The following is a 23190-nucleotide window of genomic DNA, read 5'->3' on the forward strand; positions in this document are numbered from 1 at the left end:
AATTGATAAATTGATTTACGGATTGGTTGGATTATATTGGGTTTAGATTATTCTTTTCTCAATTTTATATTGTTTGTATGTTCGATGATTAGATGATTTTTCTTGTTCAAGGTTTGTCTCTTTAAATGTTCCCTTTTGGAGGAATAAAATGAAGTTTTGGAGGGATAATAGTCTGATATCATTTTGCAGTAAATGTATATAAAATTTTATAAATATCGTTGAAGTATTACGGGAAAACTTCGTATGTTGTATATTAATTTTGATATGTGAAAAACATTGACAAAGATATGGAAAAATTTTATTTTTCAATTGGGCGGAGGAAATATGAAAAAATAGCGTGTGTTTCAAATAAAACAATTCTGGAGAAAGAAAGAAAGAAAACAAATTGTATCTACGATATCTGTTATGAAATACTCGGATTCCATAGGGAATTATTTTAAAAATATATCGTAAAATATACAATAATAAATTGATAAAAATCTCATGTTTTTTTATTTTTTCATATTACAAAAAGTACAATTTTATAATTTTTATTTTTAATTAGAAAGATGAAATAGAAAGGAAAACTTTAAAATATTAAAATTTTCCCGGATGCAAAGCGGATTGTAATGGTAGAACATATAAAACTGATTTCTTTGTTTTTATTCTTTTTTTTAAAAAAGAAGATTTTGACGAGAGTTTGATGTTTCGTTCATTTGGATTCTTTGAAGGGAAAAATATTTATGACAAAAAACTCAGTTATCAAAGGAAAGCAAATCTGTTGTGTGATTCGAACGAATAATTTTGTAGATATTGATTTCACGGATAGACCTTTGTGAAAAATGGTCTTTTTTATGATCTTTTTGATTTATTTTATTACGTATGAGTTCTCTCTTTTTTATTCTGAGAAAATGGATTTTAGTTTCTATGTATTTTTCTTTTATTTATTTCTTGATAATTGCTAAAATAAAGTTATAATTATTTTTTCTCAACACTATATTGTATCAAACTAAAATAAAAATTATTAAAATTATTAAAATCATTTTTCATATAACGATTAAGAGTAAACAAGAATCAAAAATAAGAGAACAAATGTTGTAAAATTTAATATCTTTTATTATCATCAAATTTCAAATTATTATTTAAAAAATAAATATTAAAATTTGTTGGATCGATATTCGTGGTTCTGGTTTGATCCTGATCTCGCCAATTTTTATGCAAATACAATTCCAAGGAAGAAAGAAGATCGATTTCTACGCGTTCCCCGTGTCATAAACTTTGGTGAATGTTGTTAAACGTTCAAGGAACACGAAATATTTCGACGAAGTTCTATAAAAGTTTCTTAAGTTTCTTTCTAAGAAGAACGAGCTCGAAAATTATTAACTCTTCAATCGTGTTCCCTCGTTTTATTCTCCAAAACTATTATTACGATTGTTATTTATTTGTTGTTCCAACGATTATTATTCCAATAAAAATATTCAAATGAAAAAAACAATTAGAAATGTACATTCATGAGATTGGAAAATAAAGAATATCAGGATCAAAGGGTATAGAAAATGATAAACGATTATTAGAACGAAAAGAAAAGCTGGTAAAATTTGAACAAAAGAATATTTAAAATAAATGAACTAAAAAAAATACAGAGATTAGAAGTAAAAATTATACTAAAACCAGAGAAATAAAGATCTTTGTGAAGTTAACAATGAAAAAAAAAATGGATAATAAGACAGAAGAAAAGAACGAATGAAATTATAGTGGATAAAATCCTGAATAAATGACAAAACTGAGATGACTTTATATAACGGAAGAATATTTCATCCAACCAAGCTATATTAACTTGAACTATGAACTTCATAGTTCAACTCTTCGCAACGTGTCCTTTTCCTTTCGAGTGTACAATTTCTCTCTGAAACGAGAGACGATCGGCTGAAGTTGGATTACGTTTATGCTATTACTATCCAGAGGCCCTTATGGAAGATGCCTTTTCTCGAAAATTCTCCGTTAAACGGTGAAAATTTCAAGTTAAAGCCACGATTTGCAACTTATTTTGCGAACAAATGTTTGAACAGCGCTGCAATTAGGCGAAAAATTTCTTCCTTTCGGCATGTTGGATGAATTAAACGAATTCCAGTGAAATTCCACTTTCCAGTTTCCGGCGAGTGTCAATAAAATCTTTGTTTTGGAATTCAGATTTTTTTTGACTTGAAATACTTTGATATGAAGGATATTAAACTGATTGAATTGCATTATTATTATTATTATTGTTATTATTATTATTAGTTAAAATAAGACAATTTAGAAGAGAGAAACTTTTTGAATCGAATTAATTAATAGTTCAGTATCTAATTTTAGAAGAATAAACGATGAGACTTAATCAGAGTAAATTTTATTCCATGTTTTTTGAGCGAAGATAAATGAAATTGGAAAGCTTTATTAGGAAAATATTTGGGTCAGTAATTTTACTCTTAATTTTCTGCATATTTATTGTATGTTGTGTATAGTTCTATAATAAATGCATAAAATAATTAAAAAAATTCGTAAGAGATGGTACTTGAAATTTTATAATGATAATCAAATTGAACAAAAAGTTTTTAATTTGTCGCTTATTTGAATACAAATAAAGAGACAATAAAATAAAAGATATTGAGCTAATTTTTATCTTTCTATGATTTTCATATTAGAATACATACTCGTGAAAATTTAACAATTTTCCAAATAAATATATTTTTAGCAAATTTTTTTACGAGTTTCTTTACAAGAAAATAATCATTCTTTTCAATTTCATACATTCGAATAATGAAAAAATAATTATTTTCTCTTGCCACTTCTGAATTTTACGTAATGCCGTTATTATATCGCGAAAAGGTTAACAATCAAAGTCACAATGGTCGAGATACTTTTTCCAAACTCTAGAGAGCCTTTCTCGTCGTGAGACCCTCCTCCGAAGGATAAATGAGCCCTTCCGGACCGTGAACGATGCCGGCGACGATGAGATTCGAGGCGGTGAATTGGAATCCGGCCAGAAGAACGCAAATTAATGACGTCATCTCTGTGGCCACCACCACGATCTTCGTAATTATGATCGCAAATAGGAGTAGGCCGTACCATGCTTGAAACCCGTACGAATTCCACCGACCACCGATGAATTTACATTGCCCGATACATTGTTATCGGTATAACAGGTAAACTATTGATAAACAGGTTGTGGATGAGCATCTGCCTCGTCTGGCTATTATTATTTCGATCGCGAATAACAGAAATGTAAATTTGCAAAAATTAAGAAGCAATGGAATTATGTAGTTCGATATTCTCTTTCAGGACATAATTATAGACTTAAGAGAAAAATTCATCATCGATTACTTATAATAAAAGCATTTTTTTTGCGATATTTTTATAAACAAAATAAAACGTATTAAAATTTGAAAATTTACAATTGTCTAATTAATCGTCTCTAATATATCCCAAATCAATTCAAATTTCTAAGCAATAGTGACATTCTGCCTTTTACGATCCTAACTCCATAAAAACAATGTTAATTAAAAAACTTGCAGGGTGCATCGAATGTGTATCACAGATAGGCCTGCCTGACACATGTATATACATAAATGCATGTAAATATATAAACGAACGATCGAGCATAGGATACCGAATACATATATACATATATGTATATATACACTGCGTAATGTAACTCGTTACCTGAACCTACCACAATGTGAGGAATGGATTGGACTATCATCTGAGAGAGATAGCAACATTTCTAGGCCAGATCATCTTGAAAATGGCGTCACTTACGCTTTGTCTGATAAGTGAGGTTAGGTACGAAGCAGTTTCCTTTACTGTACCGTCGAACAGTGCAGTTTTTTTCAAGATATCTATCTGTTTTTTGTGAAACGTTAAAATATAATATAAAATAATAGATTTTTATATTAACAAGAAGTGAATTAATTATAATTAAATCAGAAGATAGTGTCTATTGGACAATAATGAAATTATTTAATTTAGTGTTACATTATTAGAGTTTGAGAAGGATAATTCTAATCATTTAGGAAATTGTGATAGAAATAAATGTAAATTCATTTATAGTGATTATGTGCAACAAGCTAAACATATATAAATTTAAATTGGATAAATTAAATATTTAAAGAATATATTGAATTTAATTTTTATGATAATATTTATTTTTATAATAATAAGTTAGTTTATTGACATTATAGTTAATAATATGTATAATATATTCATGAAAATAAAGCGATTAAATAAATTTGTTTATATGTGATGTTCTTTTAAAAATATTAAAAATATTTATTCTTTATTAAATAAATTTAATAAATTTGATTGCGATTAAATGATATTTATGATTATGTACAATAAAATTAAAATATTATTAACATAGAAATATATTTTACAGTAGAAAAATTTCAATTTTATACAAGAATACATATAAGTGTGTAAATAAGGGACAAAAAGGAAGATGTTAATATAATTTTAAATGTTCTATAATCATATATATACTTTAAACCATGATATCGAATGTGATAGGGACATTTAATGCATACAACTTGCCAAATATCGTCTGATGTGCTATATAGTTTGAGATTTTGATATTATATTTGGCGCGAATAGTACAGCAATACAATTTAATAGGATTTTATACATATATATGGTATATTATACATATATCTACTAATTTAAAAATAAATTTCTAGAAATGAAATTATCTTTCTAAAAATTTTTTTCTAAAATGATTACACATATAATATGTATGTTATGTTTGCATATATTTTTTTTAACGATAAATTATTTATTAAAAAGAATTTATTTATATAATTAAAACAAATTTTATATAATAAATTCTTCAAAATTTATAAATAATTTTAAATATAATTATGTATTTTGTGTCAAATTTTAAATATTAATTATATATCTTATGCTCCATGATTTGTAACAATTACGCAAAAAAATCTCGTTGATTTGTGATCGTCATGAAGTATTTTTACGCTTCCATAAGAGGATTATCAAGGAACGTCGAGTAAAAAATGAGAAATGAAAAGGTAAGATAAAATTACCTCGAGTTGAATCGTATTATTACTATAATCCCAAGATATTAGTCGTCACGTAGTTATACATTTATCCGACAAATCTCGTTCATCGTTTTTCTAACTAAATTGGTCACTTAAGTATCAATTTAATTTTTGTTTTATACTTATCATTAATAATTCAGGAGTTATCTTATTTGTACAAAAATTAATATATTTTGGTGCATTTTTAAATTAAATAAATATAAAGAATTACAAAGAGAATATATTTATTGATGATACATAATATATAGCATTTAAAGTAATTAACAAAATAATAATCTTAATTTCATATTTATATTTTACTATTTCATGTATTTATGTCACTAAGTACTTAATATTTAAAAATTATCACGAGATATTCAATATATCGAAAAATTAAACATTATTTTTATTTTTTTATAGCTATCGTATTATTATTTTCCTCAATTATCATTTTTCTCTGAAACTTTTAATTTTATTTTAATACGAAATAAATTAACATGATTAACTACAATGTAATGAAACATATTAATGCAATTACAAAATTATATTTCATATAGTTTTATAGTTTATTTATATTCGTCAATTACAGTAATTAACAGAAGACAAGTTTCGTTCAAAATGAATTGATAAAAAAGTTAACCTCATCTGTCAGTTAATATTCATTTCAAAATATCGTGATCATGATTAATAGAAAAATCAGTTTGCACTCCTCGAAATGAAATGGGATGCAGAAGATTGAAATATGTTATCGTGACGATTGTGATCAATGTGATTGCAACATAAATTATAATTTATTCGAATCAATTGTACCATGTTGAAGCTGCAAATATGCCGTTGCTTCAATGCTCTTTCGATCAAAGTGTGTTTATTACGCGTGAACATCATCACAATTGGATTCGATGTTTCGCGCGAAATTTGAAATTGAGGTTATGTACTAAATGCCCTATTTCTCGTTTGCATCGTATTGTTCATAAACGGGTGCTTTAATTTATGGGCGGAGATTTTGCGAGTGGGCTGTAACAACATAATACGAGGCACTAAAATGCAGTATTTGATAAGACAATATTATCTGAATTGAAAATATTAGCATGATAATGATGAAAAGATAGAAAGAATAATCGTTATGATGTGAACCATTTGCTAAATAAACAGAAATGATAAAAATATTTTATATATTTATTAATTATTTTTAATTTTACATAATTGTTACATATATAAATAATTATATGTAAAATATATAAATTATATCATATATAAATTAAGTAATAAATTAATTTTTTATTTTACTAGTTTATTTATAAAATTGAAAAACTTGAAAATTTACCCATGAAAATGTGAATCTAATAAAAATGTTTTGATACAAAAATAAGGATTTAAAGAATTTAGAGGATGTTTTATTAGAAATAAGTTATCTTAATATTTTTTGTAGTATTGATATTAAGAAAAAAAAAAAATATAAATGTGAAATAGATGATTTCAAAGGATCATATAGCACAAAATTTCTTTAGACAATTTTTCTCAAAGAAATCAAGGTTAATCATATTTGTTTTTAAATAAAAGATTTAAATAACAATGTAAATAACATAGCATAAATATTATATTCTTAAATTAAATTCTATATTCAAAATAAAAAAGATAATTTTTTTAATAATAATCCATATAAATAACATTTCATCGAAGACTTACAAGAATATGAATAAAATATATAAAAATAATTTTAAAATTATTTTAAAAAAAATTAAAAAATTTTTTTAATGAAAAATTTTGTATTAATCCTATAATAAATGAAGCAGATTTTTATTTCGAGATATGACAAATTAATATTATCAACGATATGTCATCAGTTGAAATTTAACAAACTGAAATCAGCAAGAAAACAGACATATGTTGTCTTCGTTGAACGAGAGAACGTAGACAATCTACCCACATTCTATTTTATTCGGGAAATCAACGTAAACGCATACACCGACGCGGTTGAAAACAAAACGTTGCACGAATTTATAACTGGTCATGAATAATATTTCTGTCTACAATACGAATTTCCATTACAGTTAATGGAAATTCAGTTTCACGCTATATTTAATATGTCAAAGAGGAAGAAAAGAAAGAGCGAGAGAAATAGAAAAGGAGAAATATAGGAAGAGTAGTGAAATTAACAGCAAATTGTAACCAAAATTTAAATCTTACCATGATACCCACATACTCACCTGAGGAACTGCGTATTTGTACCCGCATTCCCAATACAAGTGGATAGACTGACACGGTGATTAAGTGGCACGGCATCTCATGTTTACGTGTACATTAGTTTGTACAACGAGAGTGTGCGTGGTACGCATTGTACGTGGCAGGTATAACGATTAAAGGCTAGTCCACAATGCAACATAGGTCAAAGATTCAAGTTATAGGCAAAATGTTAGGCGCTCAAAGACGCTTTTCCCACTATATATATTATATTCGATGGAAAAAGATATAAAGTCGTGAAATTGGTTAGAAGCTAAAGTTTACATGTTTCGAGAACTGGAACATTATTTAAAATTAAGATATCTTGGACGCATGATATGAAAATTTGTGTAAAAATTCCACGTGCTACTATTTGATTGGTCAATGGGATATAATAAAAAAAAATGAAGATGGATTGAGAAGATAAATACGATCGGTATATGTTTCATGTATTTTAAATTCAATGATTCTTCCAATATCAATAACAAAAATTTATTGAAAATTTATAGAAAAAGACATTCAACTTGTTAAATGAGCATCGATTTAATAAAAGGTGATATAAATCGATGAGAAATATATATGCATACGAACCGTATGATCGTAATTAAGATACAATTGCAAATCAACAGAACGTACCATCGATTTACATAAATACTCAGTACGAAGCATTATATTTTCATGGGGTAAACAAAGCATTTTTCTCCCAACATTCAACCACGTGCTAGGAATTCCGCGAACATGCGGGCATACGAACATGATCCATGAATTGTTTGCATCTTTTCACACGATTTTCATTTAGATAAGCTCTTATGATCTGTACGTTCGATTTTTTATATGGTCATGTGGGCCTGACACATAATCTTAGGGGAATCAAAGGGAATAAAGACAAGGCTTTATAATTTGTCAAAATACGATAGTAATAATGAAGATGTTTATTTTTTTAAAAAAGGAAATTTATTTCTTTGTATTTGAATATTTTATTTATGCATTTAAAAATATATGATTCTAAAAAAAAACAAAATATATAAATATATACAAATTCTTTACAACATATAAAAAAATTAATTTATAATTAATAATATATAAATATATTATTAATATAATTATTAATGTTAATGAATATTAATGTAAAATTAAGTTTCAATTCTAACATTAAATTATTTATTATGGCTAAAATTATTAAATTAATTATTATGGATTTGTTTTTTATACAAACGGAGAATAGATAACCTCCAAATTATAATGCGAAAAAGTATATTTTGTCAATTATTCTTATATCTTGTTTGTGGTGTCATCTTATCGGTTTAAAAAGCAAATTATATGTGATAATACAGTCGGTAATACAGAAATCTGTGTGTCGATAATATAGTTGCATTACAGGAATCTGCTACATCTATAGCTGTGAAAAAGGAAGTAGATAAAATAAATACATGTTACTAGAAAAAAGCCAAAAATTCCTTGATTTATGATAATTAATGTCATTATTCTCTATTTTGTTATTTAATTAATTATTTTTAATAATTTACGATCTATTATATCTATACTATATATTATATAATAATTCTATTATATTTTATTTTATTATATATATGTAATAATTTAATATTATATATAAAGATGCACAATATACTAATTTCATTATATGTAACATGATTCACACGTTATAATGAATAAAAATTTATATTTAGAATTCAAATGAAAATAAAAAAAATATAATTTAAAAAAAAAAAGGAAAAATCCTTTTTATAAATTTCTCTGTATTAATTTTAAGAAAAAATTTTTATTTGAAATAATTTTATACTCATATTAATTTCCTAATGCTTAATGCTTATCATCGATAAAAATAATATTCTACATTTTTTCTTTAATCAGATATTCATATTAATTTAAATCAAATTAATATAATAAAATTATCAAGAAATTATTTTAACTATATAAAAATTACATTCTTATAGTATTCATATTAAAAAAAAAAAAATAATAAATTCTAAAGAAACAAAATATTAATAACATGCTTAACACGATTTCTAACCACAAATTTCAACCATCTGTGTGATACGACAATATTCGCGACAAGTTTAAACACGTCTCAACAAGTCGTAGCCTGACTCGTGGCCCTTCTCGCTGCTAAACTCATTTCTTTTTATTTTTTTTTTCTTTCGTGATCCTGTTGTCTAACAAGGACGACACTGGTTTTTGCGGTTTAACAAGTGGAACTTTGGCCAGTCTCGTTTATCAGATGATTAACGCACTGACCGCAATTTAAAAAAATCTTAAAAGGATATTTCCCCGCATGGTTTGTCGACTGAGCAACTGTTCACACGAGCGTGCAAATTTCATTTTTTATACACATGAAAATCAGACTTATATTATAATCGTTAAATTTTTTTCTTTTAAGAAAATAAAATAATAAATTATAAAATTATTAAATAGATTTTTAAATATATTTTTGTTAATTTTATATTATAAGATTCAATTTAATTACTTTTTCTCATCTATTATATTCATTATATGCAATAATATATATAATACATATAATTATGTATATTGTACATCATCTTTTATAACATTCATATATTTAATTCTTAAATATTTTCAAGGAAAATTTTAAAATTGTTTTTTTTATCAATGTTTATTATAATACAGTTCTTTATTTCAAATTAAAAAGTTTCTAAATATCAATATTTTTATAATATTCTAATAATTTTATAATATTTTTATTGTTCTTGTAAATCCGTAGCATCAGAAATTGATTATTTGATAAATTAAAATTACCTTACGTTTCGTAGTACACATTCCATCCTATTTCTCAGCTACTTGAGCTATTTTCTAAAAACATCCGCTATCCCATTGCAATGCATAGCAGGCTGATAACCTCAAGAATATTTCGATCGGTACGCAAATTCACATATTACCACGATTTTCATACAGAACATTCACAAGCTTCGAAATAAATTTTACACAACACCATCAACTCATTAATTCAGAGATTGTTCGTTTCCTAACTTTTGGAATCTTAACGAAACTTCTTCGAACTTTTGTACGATAAAGGAAGAAACTTTCAAACAAAACTTCGTTTAATATAGATCAAACTTTCTAGACATATTTACTTAGAAATATTTGCCATTTTTTAGGTTATGTTCTTTTTCTTTATTTTAAGTCACTATTATTCTTGTAGATATTAATAATATAAAAAATTAAACACATGTTTAAACACATAAATTTTTATGCAAGAATTTTTTGTCTTCTTTTTATGATTATATAAAACAAAGAATTGGGATTTGATCGTGAAAGGAAGCGAAATGCGTTTCAACGTGTTATCTACTTGTAGCGGAACATTACCACGTGCTCAAGATCCGGTTTGGGCAAAATTGAATTCATGGTTAAGCACCATCTGTCTGGCCAGGAAAAAATTTATGATCCATGCAATCAAAATTTATACTACGTCTTAGAAGACAAACTTTTTTTTTTCTCACATTGTATTATGCTATATTATATTTATGTTGAATGATATTTAAATATTATTTTATAATATTTAAAATTATATTTCTTATCTTTATTAAAAATATTTATATACATCTTTAAATATACTTAATTAATATATCATACTTATAAATAATATTCATATATTATGTAATATTTATGTAGATCTATAATATTTAATTTTTTTAAAAAAAAGTATGAAATGTCTGGATTTACATAGTTTTAAATCCTAAACAAATAAAATCTAAGAAAGTAACAAATCACTAAAATTTCGGTTCAAATGTAATAATGAAAAAAATGAAGAATAAGAAACTAATAACGAAAAGCGGAAACACAAAGTCAACTTTCCAACCACGAATTATTCAAATGGAAAATCGTGGTGCACAAGCAGAGTGGGCAACGATGGTTCAAATGGTCCGTATTTCAATAATGATAAATCACCATGGTTCGACGCAACGACAGACATGACCGGTTGAAGATCTTGCCGCGAGATATCGCCATCAGGGGTCTATCTTATACCTTCTATCTTATATGGTCCCTGTCTTCTTTGGTTTCTGCCCTACAGAACGTTTCAAAATCCATTTCAACTATGAATCCCTTTTCATAGATGCCCTCAAGAATACATTTTCTCCGATTTGAAAAATTATATGTATCTCATATCTTTATTCATCTCATCTATAATAGTCTTTTAATATGATTATTTTCTTTTCTTTTCTTTTTTCTAAACACATGTATCAAATAACTCATAAAACAGACACTATTTTCTAATATATATGTAGTTCAGTAAGGATCAATTTTTATTTGTAATTAAAAAATTTTATAATAAAAAATTTCAATATTTATTTATTTCAATGTAGTTATATAAGAATAGAAAAAAAGAGAATAGAATATATTAAACAATTATTAGAATACTATATATTTTTTTATATTGATTTTTCTGATGTATGATTTATTGATACTAATAACAATATAATAGCAATAATAATTATTTGAATAAAAATGAAACTATTTTTAATGATATTCTAGATGACTAATACTTTATAGATGCAATAATAATGTATGTAACTGAATATATTCTTTTATTTGAATATCAATGAATCTATTTTAACAGGTTAGGTTGGATAAGTTTTTGCAATGAATTTGACTTATGTTTGTACAAGTTGAATGTGTTGAATATAGATTGTAAATATTATGAATATTTCCTTTATTGATAAATGAAAATGAAACAATATAAAATTTTATCAATTAATTATGAACTATTTTTATTATTTCATTTGTTTAGTTTATTTATCATTATTCAAATGAAAACCAAAAATTGAAACTTTATTTAAAACAACTGATTATAAATAATAATATAATTAAACAATTAATTATAAATTCATAATTCATCAAGAGATATTTACGATCAACAATAATAAAAGAAAAAGATTTTATACGTAATAAAATTTAAATTGCTATTAAATAGAGAATTATTGAAAAAGAATTAAATTAATTATTTAATTAATAAATAAAATTAATTGGATGAAAAATATCCACGATTAAATTTGAATGATCCATACATAACCTACAACAAAACCACTAACGAAAAAACATCAGAGTATAATATCTATTCTATGTTGAATTTTTACCATGTAATAATTCTTTAATAAAACCAGAAAATAACATTTATCATTCACAAAAGTTTAACAAAAGTATAAATTTATAAAATAAACATTTCCAGAATAAAATATATCTATCAATCTAAAAATTCAGATCAACTTCGATGTTCAATCAATTTTTCAATAATTTCAATCCTATGAAATAAATTATAACTGTTCACAAAAAATTTAATAATCAAACATTTACGAACAAACAACAAAATAAAATATCTATCAATTTCTTAAGCAAATAAATAACAAACATAACCTCAATATTAAATCGATGTTTTGCGCCTTCAACTAGTTTAACTGAGTAACGTACATAAAGAAATCATCTTTATTTGTTCTTTATCTACAGTTTATACAATTTATATATATATATACTTCTAAAAATCGTTCTTAATAATTTCCTAGAAACGTTCAATTTTATACGAAGCAACGCGTTACATGTTCCCGCGGCGTAAGAAATATTCGCGAGATAACTCCTACATAAAGATATTATGCTTTGATATATGTTCGGACGAAACGTGGGGGATTATTCAGCTGCGAGCATATCGTGAAAGCAAAGATCGATTGAAAACGCGTATACTCCGAGTGATTGACGACGATGTTCCCTTTCGCAACCGTGGGAATTTTTCTCGAAGACAACGGAACGTTCGTATTGTCCCTCTAGTCACTAGAAACTAGTGTGCAATACTGCTATAATATTGGCGGGCATTCGATTACACATGCGCAATGGATGACCAATGGAATTTCGGTCGTGCGAATAAGAGCGAAATTTGATTTTAAATTAATCTCGATGCGATTATACGCAATTATTGTTAAAATAAAAATGATATCCAATGGTGAATGATTTGTACCGTTAGATGAAAGATTAAATATTGATGAAGAAATATGATGAAATTATTGATAGTTATGGTTAAAAATAATGATATTTTATAATAAAAAATTCTTATTGCATTAATAACATTTTTATTTTCCAATCATCTTCTGACATTTTTGTAGTTGCATTATTGCTCTGTCTAGACGTATGATATATATGCGTAATTTTTGAATTGAGTGACGTTATAGGGAGTTAAACAGATTAAAATAACAATCTTTCTTCAATCGGTCGACTTCCATGCTGCGAATGTTTTCAACGCGCGACTGCCGCATACCTGAGCGCATTCTCGTACTCGCAAGCATTTCTTCGACTTCAGTTGTCGTTGGCTTTTGCACGTCATCGTGAGTCAACTGAGCGGGATCGTCAAACGTGGCTAGTGATGGAATGAAATATATTGCAAATAAATATTCCGTCGTATATCTATAATAATAAGAAATTTTTTTTATATCTTTAAAAAATTTAATTTTGAAAGAAAAATTTTAATACCTAAAGTTTTTACTATTATGATGTCATCTTTGCAATTCATAAACTTCGTAGTAATAAAAGTTTAACCATGAAACTTAAAAAAATATTGAATATCTGATTTTATAATTGAATATTTTTATAAACAGAATAATATCATGGTTAAAATTTTAAATTAATGATAAGTCTAATTTAAAAATTTCTTCTTTCTCTTTATTCTTTCTTTATTCTTTACTCTCTATGTTATTTATAGTAAAAACATTGAAAATAATCTTTGCGGCATATAAAAATAAATCAGATATGACTCAATAAAAAAGAAATACAATGATAATACGTCGTAGATTGAGATGTTTTCAAGTAAGATAGCATGTCTCAAGTGTTATGTTAGTATTATTAGAAGAAAATAATTTTTGATTGAGAAAGAAAAGATAGAAAAGAATTAGAGAATGATGTAAAGAAAATTATTACCTTTGCACTGAAAGGAAGAAAAAGAGAGTAATTTCTTTCTTCATCTGAAGATAGAAGATTAAAGGACAATGGAAACAGAATTATTAAGTCTTGCATAGGAACAGAAAATGAAAGACTAGTCTGGAGCTCAGGATAATTGAATATTTTGAAAACGTATTCATAACTTAAGGTCAATGGAAATTACCCTTGAGGCAATTTGAAGATATAATTGAAGGGATAGAATAGGGATGAAAATGAAGATATATATTTATTGTATTTCGATGGATAAAACGAGTTTAAAAAGTTTTGAAAAATTTTGTTTGTCCAATGAGAATCATTATAATAGAAATTATGATTAATAGAAATAGAATATAATATTTTATTAGAATAATTAAATGATTGAAATAATTGAAATTAATTACAATATCTGACTTTAAAAATTAGAGATTATTGAGTAAAGAAATAAAATTTGAAAAACATATAAATAGATATGTACTTACAGAGATGGCGCAAGTTAAAATTTTATTATGTAAATGAAAATGTTTAAGTAATTATGAACAAATTTTATTAGTTTACTTTATGGAAAAATAATTTTTTTGGAATAATACAAGATCTATGTTGGTTCTCTTGTTTGTTGAAATTACAAGTTTCTCAGTGACCTACTAAAACACAGCAGATGTAATTTGGTAGATCCAGTTACGTCTATATTTCCGTACCTCATATCAAATTCAAGTTCACTTCAACCTAATTTGATAATACAAGACTACAACTGACACGAATCATTTCTCAAATTCTTATTTTTTCGCATTTTATACAATCACATCTATATAAATAAATAAATAAATAAATTGCCTTCTCTGAAAATAAAGATAAAGATTAAATATATTTTAAAAATTAATTTCTAATAATTCATTTCTAAATACAATAATCACCCAATAATCTCACTTTTATTAGGCAATTTTATTATCTTTAATAAAAGATAACTTTCAGATCTTAAAATTTTTTTAAAAAAGCATTTGTTATTATCAAAAATTTATAACTTTTATATTGGTTTTAATGTACTATTATGAATCGTATTATTACTTCTTCCGTATTAAAAGTAAATAAATATCTAGTAGATAAGTGGCATAATACCTCTAGGAACGTAATTAAATCTCACATTGTTTTCAAACAAAATAAATATTTCTCAATTTAGAAACTTACCGAGTCTTGTACAATTTATATCTTCTGCGTATATTTCATTTTATTCATCATCGAGATACGAAAGTGAAAAGATCTTAAAAACAAAATTGGTAACACATTTAATTACATAGAATTATTTTCTACAAATTATTATCATTATCTAAATACTTATCTCTTAAATATATTCTTAATAACACATACAAAACAAACGAATAATAATTTAAATAAAATAATAATCATCAAGATAATTCAATCATTTCTAAACTTGTAAAATTTATTCTCCTCTAAATTTATAAACACTTTTACTTTTTATAAACACGATACCCCTCTCCTTTTCCATTGATCTCCTAAATATAATTCATTTATTTGCAAAGAAATCCTACATAGTATATTTTATACACTAATAAAAAAAAAAATAATTTTTTTCCTAAATACAAAAGCAAGACACAAACTCAGATCTCATTGCAACAATCCAAAAAATCTCTAATAAATCTGTAATAAATGTATCTGCCTCTCCCTGACTCTCTCGTCATCGATTCATATCCCTTTTTGTAGTTCGAATTCAAGCATTTGACGCGTACCATGAGAAAGGCGAAACAACGCGAATTTAACGCCGCATTCTCAACGAACGATGGGAAGAGAAAAAAAAAAAAAAAATGAAGGAACGTGGTAATTCAACGAGTCGGATAGCGAATTAGTAGCACCGGTCTACGCACCTTTCATCGGCTGGAAGTGGCTGCCGCTTGAACCGGATACGTAGGTTATGCGTCCCTGACCTAGGATGTCTTGATATTACACCGAAAGGGGGAGGGAGAGAAAAAAAAATATATATATATATATGTAAGAAAGGAGGGGGGAAGAAGGAGGAATAGAACAGAGGGTAAACGAGGATGGAAGGGGAACGAAGGGAGACGGTTCGTGGTTACGCATCGCCGGTGAAATCGTCACGAACAAAGAGCACGAACAAAAGTTGAGAACAAAAGAGCTTGGAGAAATGAAATTTAAGTTATATCTGCTGATTTAAATTTCCTTTTTTTTTTCAGATATCGAGGATACAGGAGAGAGATCGTGCAATTAGACGGAGATAGCGGAAAGAATCTTGGCTGATCATAAAATTCTATTCGAGATATGGTTAAAGGAACATTGTTTGGAACAATTTGAAAATAATTTTGAGGAATTTTGCGTACAAAGCTGTTGATATATTTATCGAGCGAAATCAAACACGAGAGTTTTTTTACAAAAATGAGGCTTCGATTGAGGCTTATTTATCAAGTTATTTATCAATTATATGTTTGCTTATAAGTGAAACAAAATGAGTAATATATAGGAAATAGAAATGATTTCGATATGAAATTACTTATATTTTAATAAACAAGTCTTAACCGATCTTTTTGTGTATCAATTTTTGTATTTATTTGAATCGATCTACAAAAGATATTTCACGTATATATATTAAAACTCTGTGTACAATGTCTTGCTCGAATGGAAAACACGGAGAATCGATAAAAATACCGGGGCGGGCAATTTAAATGTCGGTGGCTCGACACCGTTGTTTGTCCGGTAAGAAAGACCGAGTGAAACGAAAGTATTATAGAAAGTAAATAACTCGATCGCTTGGAATACATTTTTCTTATTTAGTAATGATATAAAATTTAAAAAAAAAAAAAAAAGAAATGCTTCAAACACGCATCATACGCGATTCCACTTTTTATCGATCTACATCTAACATCTCTCTCCTCGAGTCCATTTACATCTTTCATTTTTTTTATCTTTTTTTCTTCAATCCTTTATTGAAAACAGAAGTAAGATATTCCAGCTGATGATCGATTTATTCGATCCACGGTGTACACACCTACGCTCGAACTTATATATACGTAGCCATAAAACGTAGCCGTGCAAATTCGTGCATTCGAGAGAGTTTGACGCGCCGTGGTAAAAATTACTCCACCACCGCACAGCTACGTGATGAAAATCCGCAACAAGGCCTACCTAGAGACAGGCATACGTAGAGGGAATAGGCCGTTCGAGAAGAAAAAGATAAAGGAGCGGAGACGGGTAGAAAGAGAGAGAGAGAGAAAGAGATAGAGGAAGAAAGATGGAGGAAGGGAGAGGGAAAGAGAGAGAGAGAGATACAGAAGCCCGTGGCCACGAGGATGCGGCAGCGTTTTAAAATCGAACGGAAATCCAGTCGAGCCGCGTCCACCGCCATTGCAGCGGTTGCTAATAATAGAGTAGATACTGGAAGGATAGAAATACGACTTCCTCCGCCACTCTGTACCCTACTGCGTCCCAAGAATAACGGGCTCTCGTTCGATACGAGCAGCGAAAATAAGGGGTCAGGGGCGGCAACCTAATTCAAACATTCGATACAGTTAACAACGAGACGAGAAGCCACGCGATTGCACACGGGTTCTTGAGGATAGGATTTATTTAGAGATTCTCTTTTTTTTTACAATTCCATTTATTTCACGAATAATTATCAACAGTGAGAACAAATGAGAGGTAATTTTACTCGCTGTTAGATTAAATTTAAAATTTTCTATTTTGCTCTTGTCATTTTTTTTTTCTTGCAAGAAGAACTTTGAACCGCTATTAAATTCATTTGTTACTTTTTTTTTTTTTTTTGTAATCTTTATTCGCAATAATATATCTTGCAGTGTAAGGGAGAATCCACTTGTTTACACTTTCGCAGAAAATTCATTCACTTAATCGCGATGATAATTCTGTTCGAGCGAGTGACTGTGAAAGCGTATCCTAAACGCGAGGGATCTCCTTAAAAGGCTCGATATCAAAGATACCTACTAACTAGTTAGGATTCCATGCCCCATACGTAAACTGAAACAGACTACTTTCACACAATAGACTTTCAGAGAGAAAACATTCTCTGGATTGGATAACTTCCAAACTTAAAGTAATGATTAAACTTTCGCGATCTCGAGTTACGCATAACTATTATGCATAAACAGCTATTCATCATTAATATTATACATATATTAACTGTTTAATTTATTCCTAAATCATTTTTATTTCCAATTCAAAATATAAAACAACAATTCAAACAAACAAGATAAGTATCATCACTTTCTTCTTTTTTTTTTTTTTTTTACTAAAAATATTATAAGAAAATCATCTTTTCTTTACATTAAAACAATATAAAAATTCACGATAAATATGAATCATTACGTTTCCAAAATTCTACGTCCATTTCAATATTCTGCCAAAAAGTTGTTTTAAAAAAAAAAATTATTTTAAATACAAAAATTAGAACATCGCCATAATGCCATCTTTTATTAAATTCTGAATTGAATAATTTAGAATAACCGAAAGAATTATTTCGCCTTCTACGAGATACCAATTCGATTAACAATTGCACTTTCTGTTGCCTGTAAATTGGGTTAGAGAACATTAGCGGTGAATCAACCCTGCCACTAAACAGCACGTGTCCCTTATCTTGTCCAACAAGCGCAACGGCGGGGTATCGCTCGACCCGTGAAGCGTGTGAACTCGTAAAATCAGTGATCCCAAAGCTGTATCATCGATATATCCGATCGTTAAATCATTGCCGTTCAGAGTTTCCTCTCTCTTTCTCTCGCGTTAAAATGCTGCAAAATGTTGAGATTCGTCACTCGATTAATCGCTGTTCGAATTTAATTAATGACGAGTCTAGACAGGTGGTATAGGTTATTAATAATGCGATATTGGCGCGGAGAATGGATAATTATTGCGAGTTCGAAATTATTTATTCATTTATGAAAATTTTAAAAGTGAGAGTGTACGATAAATTATATTTGAGGCGAGGTATTTCATATTGTAATGCATTTATGAAATGCATGTGTAGTTTTTATCTCTTTAGAAATGAGAAGAAAATTGTAAAAAATTGAATAACGATATTCGTTTTCGATGAACGAACGATTGTAAAATAGAACTTTATTTTTATGGTAAGATGTTATTTTTAATCAATAATCGTTAATAATTTTGTTGTAGTATTTAAAATAGTGTTTAAAATAGTTTAAATAAAAGAAAAGTGAAATAATAAAATAATATTGATATAGAAAAAAAGATAAGTAGATATTCTCCACATTTAAGTCGAAAAAACCTATTAAATCAATATATACTTTCTATTACGGCTATAAATATAATAGTATAGAATATTCTCCGATATTATTATTAAACATTACAATATTTTTTTATACTCTGTCAATTTAAGTTATTACTTTTGAAATAAAAATCAGAAAACAAAGTAATGAATATATTTTACAATTTTAATGATATACATTTTACAATTTTAAAGAAATATTTATTTCTTTATTATTAAAGAATTATTATTAAAGAATATTTCTTTATTATTATTATTCTTCTTTATTAAAGAAATAAACTATTCAAATTTCTCAAAAATTTGATTTGACAAAGAAAATTCAATACATTGTTATTAATATTATTTTCAAATTTTTATTGCTTTCTTAATTGTAATTTTCTTAGTTAGTTTATTTCCTAACTCGATAATATCAATTTTCTTTAACAATCAACTTAATAAAATTTGAAAGCTTCAACGAGATCGATAAACCGTGATATCAATTATGTAAATGCAACGCGGGGATCGAAACACAGGTTCGTTGGCCGGCAGAAAATTGAAAAGCAAAAGCATGGGTCGCTTGATTTATCGACCGCATATTCCAAACTGACTGAAAATATTTCCTCGGAGAAATTTCCTCTTAGCGGAAGTGTATTGGCCTCGTACTATCAGTTCCATCTCAATATTTTCGTTTTTGTGGACGAAATTTTGTATCAACAAATATCTTCCATACCAATTTTCAAATAACAAAAAAATATATTGCCGATTTTATCAAATTTCGTTCATTTTATTAACGTAACGTTGTAAATATTATATTCTAATACAATAAGCTATTACTTATTATCTTTTAATACTTGAATAACATCACATTTATAAAAGTCTGAAAGAATCAGAAACGTCTATGTCACCAGGATAATTTTAATCTATAATTAGACAGCGAATTTTTATGCAAATACTTGATCTCATAAACGTTATAATAAAGTTGCATTTGATTTTTAATGAATTAAATACAATCATAAAAATAAATCGAAAGTATATCATTTACAAATATGATCACGTGGCTCCATCTGCCGATAAGCGAAGAAACTATATATATATTTCAAATACATTTTAACGTATAAAATTAATTGAGAAAAAATTTTAACGTATTTCAAATTTCCATAAATACACAAAAATCCTCGATCTACGATATTTCCTTCTCTTCCCTAAATCCATTTATTTTATTTGTTGCGCTCAATCGAATTATCAAGGATCAAACGAATTATATCAAATCTCAAGCAAAGGAACGATCATTTCATCGCATCGTTTCTAAACAGAAACGAATATCCTTCCATCCTCGTTTCCCTCGAAATCGGAAACCTTTCTTGGATAAGGTTATCCTCTTCGAATAACCGATAAACGCGGGGAGATGCATAAAGATGAGAAGATTATAACGGTAATATCGAAGGCGATAAAGGAGGGCGCGAAATTCTCTCCTCCTCCAACTACACCCCTCCCCCCCACGGCAGCACTTACCTCTTCTACGAAACATCTTTGCTGCTGCATATTGGTCCAGCACACTTTGCACTGGCACACGTCCTTCTCTTTGAAATTCTCTGCCCTCTCCCTGTCACGGGTTGCGGTCACCTGAGGCGGCGGAGGCGGGACAGGCGGCGGAAGCGGGCTAGTCGCGACCTCGAGGCTATCCGAGCTAGAGTTATGGCGCCGCGGCGGAGTGATGTTCGTCACGTTCGCGTTCCCCTGCGAGACCTGGTGTTTCACCTGGTCGGCCGATCTACCCGCCGCCGAGTGTAGCAGATCGTTGCCATTACTGCCACACGTAGACTTCGACGCGGCGTGCGACGGTGACAGATAAACGTTCAGCATACACTTGTTGTTATTGTTGTTGTTACTCTGTTGGGGCTGGGGCCGCAGGAAATCGTCGAGAAGATAAAAGCTTTGAGCCCGGTTCGATCTCGCCGTTGTCGTCGTCGAAGCCGTGCTACGCGTACCGCTCTCGTTAACTGCCTGCTGCTCTCGTTGCTGCTGCTGCTGCTGCTGCTCAGTTTTACAGATACTCTCCCGATTCGCGCGGCCCCTGCACTCCTCGTCGAACTGGTGTCTCGCCTGCTGCACGTGTCTCTCCTCCACCGTGTCCCTGTCCAAGCAATCCTCCTGGTACAACCTGCGGCTCACCTTCGATCTCCCCCCCGCCTGGCCGAACTCCGACCCGCCGTTCTCCCTGTAAATGTCCCGGCTCACGCGGGACACGCGAGCCGAATACGAGGTGGGCTGTTGGTAACGCGTCGACTTGCAAGCTGAGCCGCGCGCCGAGTCCTCCCTGAAGTGGTCGCCCTCGATCATCGAGACGCTCATGTTGTGGGACAAGGAGTGTTGGACGGCGTGCGAGGCGGGCGTGGTGGCGGTCGGGGCCCTTAACAGGGCGCCGAGGGACCGCCATTTCCTGTCCTGTTGACCCGAGTTCGAGTTCGACGAGACGGACGATCTCGTGGTGGTCCACTTCCTCTCGTTACCCGGCGACGTCAAAGGGTTATTACCGTTGTTGTTGTTGTTGTTGCTGTTGTTGCCCACGGACCATTTCCGATCGTTGGTGGGCGAGGTGACCACCGAGGGCCACTTTCTTTCGTTCGAGGGTGACGCCATCGAGGTGCTCGACCACTTTCGCTCGGAAGAGGTCAACGCCACGCCTGTAGTCGAGGCGAACGAGCGATGATCCGCGGCGTTCAGCTGATCCTCCCGTTGCCTGGCCTTCCACCAGGACGAAGTCGAGGTGAACAGTATGAGGGCGCCTCTGAGCGGGTTCTGATTCTTCGAATTCGTCGCACCCTTGGGCGAGTGTTCCCTGTTATCCTTGATCTTGAGGGACGGGTCCCTGTAATTGGCGTCGCACTCGCGGTCGCTGAATGCCGACGCGTCCCTATCCCATATAGCGTTCTTCTGGGCGGCCAATTCCTCCTCGTAGTGGAGTGTCGCGTTCGTGCTACGCAGACGTGGGCGTAACTTCACGAAACCGTAATCGTTGCCGGCGTCTTGTACGGCTTCCAACGCCTCGATGCGATGTTGAACGGTCCCCGTCGACTGTTGGAGGAGGGACGACGCGGCCTGGCCGGGCGTGTATTGGTGATGGCTGTTGCTCAGCTGGAGGCTCGGCTGTTGGAGAAGCGTCGAGGTCCTCGCCCTGTGCCCCTCGCTCGCGGTACCGCGTTGCAAACAGGAGAAACTCGCCGAGTGTCGCAGGCTCGAGGGTGGATTTCCCGGTTGACTCACTCCCAACATCTTGCCTCTCTTTGATATTCAGTCTTTTTGATCTCGAGCAGCGGTGGACAGAGAGAGAGAGAGAGAGAGGATCGAACGGAGAGAGAAAAAGAGAGAGAGAGAGATATACTTTTTTCCCTTCTTTCTTCTCTTTGCTCTTTTTTTTTCTTTTTTTTTTTTTTTTTTTTCGTCAGTCTCAGGATGGAACTGGGGACGGAACGATTTTTTTTTAATCGAGCGTCGTTATTACTCTGGCAGTGATAATCCTTTTGGTCTCGATTTTTTTATTCTCTAACGCGCTACGAATCGAATCGCCTCGAGGTGCAACAAACAACTTCTCGTTTGTTCGTGTACGTTGTTCGTTCGTGTACATCCTCTCGATGCTATTCTCGTGAATCGGCAGCCGCCGCACGGCTACATCATCCTCGTCGCTCTCGGTGCCTTTCGTACCGTGCAACGACGGTTCGTACGAAATCTGAAACAGAAAGTAGGAACAGGATAGGGGCT

The 23190-nt window shown here is 30.0% G+C and overlaps 1 protein-coding gene and 1 long non-coding RNA gene across 4 annotated transcripts in view; both read right to left on the reverse strand.

Moving 5' to 3' along the window:
* The window catches only part of LOC122719196 (probable serine/threonine-protein kinase dyrk2), a 173148-nt gene extending 150331 nt beyond the window's left edge, over positions 1 to 22817 (reverse strand). For 2 of the 3 annotated variants that reach the window (XM_043944814.1, XM_043944816.1), the window contains exon 1: positions 20944 to 22817. In XM_043944814.1, the coding sequence (XP_043800749.1) occupies positions 20944 to 22704 (1761 nt within the window). In that variant the 5' untranslated portion in view covers positions 22705 to 22817. The remainder of the gene's footprint in view (positions 1 to 20943) is intronic. The other variant, XM_043944815.1, reaches the window with a different exon arrangement.
* On the reverse strand, positions 8500 to 10648 carry LOC122719200. The gene is made up of 2 exons (XR_006347535.1): positions 10038 to 10648; positions 8500 to 8661 (listed from the first exon to the last, which is right to left on the reverse strand). It is a non-coding gene; the product is annotated as an uncharacterized LOC122719200 (long non-coding RNA).
* Positions 22818 to 23190: the final 373 nt, after the last annotated feature.

This window comes from Apis laboriosa, unplaced genomic scaffold (assembly GCF_014066325.1).
Source record: "Apis laboriosa isolate Shangri-la unplaced genomic scaffold, ASM1406632v1 scaffold70_cov154, whole genome shotgun sequence".
Lineage (NCBI taxonomy): Eukaryota > Metazoa > Arthropoda > Insecta > Hymenoptera > Apidae > Apis > Apis laboriosa.